The sequence below is a fragment of the Panthera uncia genome, chromosome F1, assembly GCF_023721935.1.
Source record: "Panthera uncia isolate 11264 chromosome F1, Puncia_PCG_1.0, whole genome shotgun sequence".
NCBI classification, from domain to species: domain Eukaryota; kingdom Metazoa; phylum Chordata; class Mammalia; order Carnivora; family Felidae; genus Panthera; species Panthera uncia.
This window is the reverse complement of record NC_064813.1, coordinates 23639627-23646366: the sequence shown is the minus strand read 5'-3', so window position 1 is coordinate 23646366 and position 6740 is coordinate 23639627. Positions and strand designations below refer to the sequence as shown.

Here is a 6740-nt window from a genome sequence, read left to right as displayed (position 1 = left end):
AAAAAAAAAAAAGAGAGTCAGGCTCTGACAGGTATGTCAAAGCAGTAAAGATAGAAGTCGGCTGAGATCCCCTTCCTCAGCCTCCTTGCTTACTATCAGTGTGGAAGAATACGGGCAGTAAGTCAAGAAGGAAGGCTGAGGCTGGTGTTCTTTGGCAGACAAGCTACCTCGTCCTGCAACCTGGGGGCCCTCTCCAGGAAGCACTAGGCTTGGTTCACGCAGCAGCCCTGCCCATGGGCTCTGCTCCAAAGCATGAAGCTCAGGAAGGAGGGTGTGGGGAGGGTATTTCTGGAGGCAAAGTTTCATTGCTTGAGGGGGAAAAATGCAAACCTGAGGCAAACCATCATGAGAATCTGAGGAACACAGATTGTGGAGTTGGCAGGGAAGATGTAGCCCAACACTGCACTTTAGAGAAAATCAGTCTGTGAAGAGAGGCAGAGAGGTCATCTGCCCAGGATGCTGACTACGAGAGCCTCCCTCATGGTTAGCCTAAATCAGTTGCTCAGTCCACTGTTTCTGACCAAGTCTGTCATCTGAAACGGAGAAGCATTTGTTTCCGGGTGATGAGACTCTCCCACTCAACAGGCCTCCCTTGAAAACACCAGGCTGGGAAATGCAGGAGAACCAGATCGCACACTCACTGCTCCCTAGGGTGCTCTGAGAGCTTGAAAAATCTGTTTCTCTGCCTTATCCTACACACATTTCCCCCACATTTTGTAGAATAAATAACTCAAAATAGAATGAAAAACTCAGGCAAGGACAGTTGCTGGCCTGAAAATGTGCTCTGCCTCTTAACAGTGACTCATAAAACTTACACTCACAATTCATTCCCAGGCTCGGGGGCGGAGGGGAGAGTGTGACGTGCCGTGGCAGCACAGGGACCCTGGGGACAGAAGTTAGACACCAGCCCTAACCCCTTATATATTAAATTTATCTTCATAAATAGAGCATCCTAACTCAAGTGACCACAATAGAAAAGGCCAAAGTCTGAGTTCTTGTTTTCTCAAATATCTACACAAACTTTCAAATATCTAATAAACTATACCCACATGGCAAAATCTCTGTATGAGAGCTTCAACTGCCATGATAGTCAAGGCCAAGTTCAGACAGACCCAAATACCCACCCATCCCTACTGGGTAATGAGATGAACAGCTCACTTTGGCTTATGACAGAATTCCTTTAAACCAAAGCCCAATAACTTTGATTTTAAATTATTTGATCCCCCTCCCCAATTACATACACAAGTTCTCAAGGTCATACCTGTGATATAAAATGGGCCCACAAGACCAACAGATGTGGTCAGGTGGCTTGGCTACCTTGCCCACCCACTTACTGATGTGATTACCTTTCTCTTGGATGAGTCTCTGGGCCATACTGTTGATCCTTAATGTAGGAAGCAGTATCATCTGGATAATAAGCTGAAGGGCTCGGTGTCTACATTGAAGTTCATCTCGATGGTTGCCATAAAGCCTATCTTCTAGCCATCCTAGGAAATTTGGGTTAAGTTTCCCTATTATCCTCCCCTGTCAAGAATATATTAACTTTGCTCAATTACATCAGACCACTTTGGTTAGATGACTGTGGCCACTAAAAGAAACTGGAGCAAACGAATAGCCCATTAGAAGAACCAAGGATGGTGAATCCCCCGTGGAGCCCTCAGAGCTCGTCCCTCGAAGGCATGGCATCCAAGGAGGTTGGCGATGGCAGGGCCTCTGTGTTCTTGGCATTGCGGTGGATGTGGCCTTGCTTCCGGGACTTCCAGGAATGTGTCCTGTCCCAGTCCGTGGCCACTGTCTCATTGTCCCAGATGGTCGAGGTCTCCGTGTCACTCAGGTAGCCTGGCTGGCCCGTGTAGTGTGTGGGGTAGATGAGCAAGGGTTCTGCCGAGAAGGCTTTCAAGTCCCTGGATTCATAGTACTCCTTGTACTCAGCTCTGCAAACAACAGGAGTAGGGGTGTGTGAGGGGGTAGGACACTTAGAGAACTGGGGGAAAGAGCATAGGGGCCTTGCTGCTTATCTCTGAAAGTGTCATGGATGCCTTTGATTATTTTTAAAGTTGTGTCTTTTGTGGAAAAGTTTAGTCTACAAACACAATAAAAGTTTCTTTAAACGATTTCAGATGACCTAGACAAACACACAAAGAGAAACTTCAGTCAAGGTATTTCTGTTGTCTCTGGACGAACTCGTTTAAAAGATGGATTTCAGGTCTTGCTGTAACAGCTAAGAGTTAAGCTCTGTTAGACCACAGTGATAGATAAATGTGATCACTGTGTGGCAAATGCCCTGTTCCTGGATTAATAAATTAGCTGAGATCTGAATGGCAGTGGTGGGATGAGTGAAACAGTGTCGGTTTGCAGGCATGCCAACTTGGCTTTGCAGCCCAGCTCCCTGTGAGTGTCAAGTGTTGGAGTGGAGGACTTGGCCTTCTCTCCCCGCCACCGCCCCCCCCTCCCCCCCACCCCCCTGCTCCAGGGCTCCTGTGAAGATATGAGGGGACATCTGCTTAGGTCCTAAATCAGTCCATGTACCATAGGTGTTAGTTTTCGTTCCGTTACAGGGATGATGGTTGACTTCCATATTCCTGCTAGGATGTAGGTATAAGGTCAGTTGCATCAAAGAGGGTGAGGGGCTCCATCTTTACTGAGTACAGGAGACAGAATGAGCAAGACACGGGACAGGAATTCTCAACCACTAAAATGAAGCCCATCTAGTAAGGAGATCACCCAGCAACTGAGAGAAGGAGCCGAGGCTGGAACCTGGTCTCCTGCTCCATTAATGAATTTAGGAATCACTGATTGAGCCGCTATTATGTGTAGAGTTTGGACTAGGTTCTAAGGACACAGAGATGTGAGACTGTCCCTGTCTCAATGGGCTCACAGGTTACTGGGGAGACTGGACAGGTGAACCACCAATCTCCGTGCCCTTTGATAAACACTAGGTCAGAGTAAGCTTCTGTGCTGTGGGAACCGTGAACATCACACTGCCTTCTTCCACAGACGCCCTGCTCAGGGGCCACCTCCACCCCCCCCTGAGCCTCTAACTCATCTCTATGATTGTGGGTCTCACAATATATCATGAGGTCTGAATTTCCTATGATTGTGGGTCTCACAATACATCATGAGGACTGTTCGTGAGTCTGAATTCCCAACCAGACCGTGAGCTCTGCAAGGAGGAGGATGCCTGCCTGGCCAACAAGTACATACGACAGACTGAGAAATGAACTGACAACCTTGAGGTGCTTAGGAAGATGACCTTCACCTTCAGGTGTATGAGTTTAAGGAAATAAGAAGATCAAAAACAAGGAGAGGACCGAGCATATTATTTCCAGTGAAACTACACACCGGGTATGACAGTGGACCCCTATGCAAAACTCACCGTTTCCACCTCATCTTCCCTATCTGTAAATGGGGATAATCACTCAAGTCAGCCCCTCTGGGTCATGATTAGAGAAAGATCATTTAGGAAAGCAGTACATCTTGAGAAAACGTCATGCACTATTGAGAAGCTGAGTAGCAGAATATGTGAGAGGGCTGCGCCCAAGGGACGGGCAGGCAGTGCAGGGAGACTCACACGGGGTGCTTGTTGTACATGATCGGCAGGAACTCATCTACTGGCAGCATCTTCCCAAAAGGATCAGCTCCGACGAGCTTCTGGGCTCCTTCCAGAGAGATGACATAGCCCAGTGTCCAATAGGAGTAGTCAGCTTCGACCAGATTTCCTACGTTGGGCACTGCTTTCTCTGGCTCTTTCACCTGCATCCTCTTTCTACCAATATAACTAAAAGGAAGTAGAGGGAGGAGAAAATCCCAGTTTGAATATTAGACGTCCATAAGAACGGGGCACAGGTTTACAGATACTTTTGAAAGCTTGGACCAGCTGTGTCTTATATTAAATGGATCATGCCACAAAGTGCATCCCATCACCAACCGTGACTGTCACCTGCCATTAACGGGGCCGTTTTCCTGGCTCCGTTTATCAACATCCCAACTGCTCTTGTCTAGCGCTGTGTTCCAGCCTGGCTGGAGCTGTAGAGAGACTACAAGATCTCACAGATCACTTCCCAAAGAGGGTTTGGGACTTCCAGCTGTGTTTACAGAGGTTGGAAATGGACAAAAAAGGCCAGATGTGGGAATCCTGAGTTTTTTGTTTTCAAGTCCCCAGAGTTTCAGCCTTCGATATTTTTCGGACAGCTCTCCAGATGCTAGCGGTAAACACAGGACAGAAGAGGCTGTGGGAAAGAAACAGTCTACAGTAAAAGACCTGGGAACCAGAGTGGCCCCAAATGGGTCCTTCCCGGGGAGAATGAATAAGAAAGCCTGCCTGGCTTCCTCCTCACACACACCTAGCTCTGCCCTCACTTTGTTCTGAGAAAAGCATCCAGGCAGGTCCTGTCCTCTTCAAACAACTTCTGCAACACAAGATATACCCTTAGCCATTCCAACTTTCCTGTCGTCTACTCACAGATCTGTGATCTGTGACTTTTGTCTGGAATCTGTTTGTTTTCCACTTGGCTGGGGCAAGTTCAGGAGGTGCCTGCTTCCTGCCTTGAGGTAAAGCCGACTTCCTCTATTTTGCCTTTAAACCATCTCTTTCATCGTGTAAAGGATTCCTCTTATCCAAACATCCGGGGGTTTGTAGAGGGAGCCTATGTCCACCTCAGTTCTTCTCAGGACATCAAACACCATATCTTTTCAGCCACTGTCCCCTCAGACTAAAGAGTCTAAATTTCTCTCATGTACCATCAAATGGAAGAGAAAGTCCCTCTGAGCACTTGAGATGTGACCCGAGGGACAGTCTGTACTCAACTGATTCATTTTACGTACTTTAAGTTGAGATTTTAAAATAAAATTGAAGATGTGTAAAATATTTTTTCCCTTTAACAAAATCGTTTCAGTAGGACAAGAAGGTGTTTATTGTAGCAGTTGAAAACTTAGCATCTAGATTCAGATGTTTTGTAAGCATAAAATACACCCTGGATATTAAAGATGCTAGAAAGAACAATGTAGACTATCTCATTAATAGTTTAAATACCGATTACATATTAAAGTAATAATATTTAGAGATGTTGGGTTAAATAAAATGTATTATTAATTTCACTTAATGTCTTTTTACCATTTGAATGGGATCACCAGGAAATTTTAAATCATGTATGTAGCTCAGGTTATATTACTGTTGGACAGCACTGCCTAGATCATTCCAATGGGTTAGTTTACTCTTCCCATTTACTATTTCCTTTTTCTGGAGAAATGTCACATAGCAGCCATGGACAGCTTATCAGATTTCATGTTTTGAGTTTCAGTAAAGTTCGTACCTTACATATTCATTTTAGAAAGAGATAGGTATAAATATTGAAACCACTGCCATTTTTAATAGTATATAACTGATATAAATGGAATATTTTGACTTGATCAGTCTGTGAAATTTAGAAAAGATTTTTGTTTCTGTATCCCTATCATTTCCTGTATCCATATCCTTGGCCAACCACTCTGCTTTCTTGGATCTGTTGGTACTTGGTCCCAAGAAATATACCAGCTAAACTACAAGTGGACAAGGACATGTGCCCGTCATAAGCCTTGGACTCCCCAGGTTGAGTCCTCTGATTCTGAGCCTTAAGTGAAAGTCGCCTTTGCCCAGGTCATGTGAGTATAAAATGGCTTCCAGACTCCATGCCTATGAGGCGTAGTCACAGGCTGCAGAGCTATAGACTCAGAAAGGCTGAGGCGTGAGGACTTCTGGAGGATTACAGGAACAAACAAGGATCCTAAGGGACAGTGCAGAATCTAATCACATGGCTGACATCTGACAGGGAGCCAGTCTCTTTTTATTACCCAGTACTGATTTCTGGGTCTATTCCCCCATGGATTAGTTCAGCCATCACTAGGTTTCTTTTGGGCTCAGAATGGTATGTTTTCTGAGAGGACAAGTATTCCAGCTGGGTCCATAGTGAAGTTTCCCTCTGAGGATGGGAGGAGTAAGGACAGCTTGCCTGTTGCCACTCCAAATGAACAGGCTTTGATTTGATGAAATTGCCTTTGACACACAGCTGGGAAGCCAACGTAATGCTTGGGAACGTTCTGCCTCATTAGAGAGAAGTAAAAAGTATCATCTGGTTTAAAAAGAAAATGAAGGGAGAGGGAGAGACAGAGAGAGAAGGGGGAGAGAGAGGGAGACAGGGAAATAGAGGAGAGAGAGAGAGAGAGAGAGAGAGACTTAATTCCCAGAGGCAGCTACCAAAGCATTGACTACATGTCAACTAAGAACCAGCATTACCCTGGTAAGCCTGGTTTTCCTATGGCGGCCTCTGACCCTCCATCAAACCCAGCTCAGTGCTCTTACTGTCCGCACTGCACACTGCCCTTCCCAAGAGAGGCACTCTTAGGCTGACCTTCAGCCCCCATACTGTCAGAGGCTACAGAGGAAACCTGCTCTCAAGTGTGACACAGGACTCCTGCCCTTGAATGAATACCTCGTCCTCTCTTTTCACACGTCTCCGTGCATCTGTTGCCTCACTGGTGGGATTTCTGCTGTGCTCCCATGTGAGCACTCAATCTGAAGACCCCTGACCTGCAGGCAGTCTCCAGGTCTCGCAACTGTCTTCCATAGTTTCTTTCTCAGCCTGCAGAGTGTATAGATGCAGAAACCAGGGTCTGTTCTCCACTCCTTGTTTCTGGGAACGTTCATGGAGAGAAAACCAGGAAAGTGGAAAGCTGTGCTGTATCTCCTATCAACTGGGGAGGTG

At 46.1% G+C, this 6740-nt stretch overlaps 1 protein-coding gene across 1 annotated transcript in view; it reads right to left on the bottom strand.

Moving 5' to 3' along the window:
• The window catches only part of COLGALT2 (collagen beta(1-O)galactosyltransferase 2), a 111267-nt gene continuing 104527 nt past the window's right edge, over positions 1–6740 (bottom strand). The window contains exons 11-12 of the mRNA XM_049634101.1: positions 3572–3778; positions 1–1934 (exon numbers count right to left, since the gene is read on the bottom strand). Coding sequence (XP_049490058.1) covers positions 1658–1934; positions 3572–3778 — 484 coding nt within the window. The 3' untranslated portion in view covers positions 1–1657. The remainder of the gene's footprint in view (positions 1935–3571; positions 3779–6740) is intronic.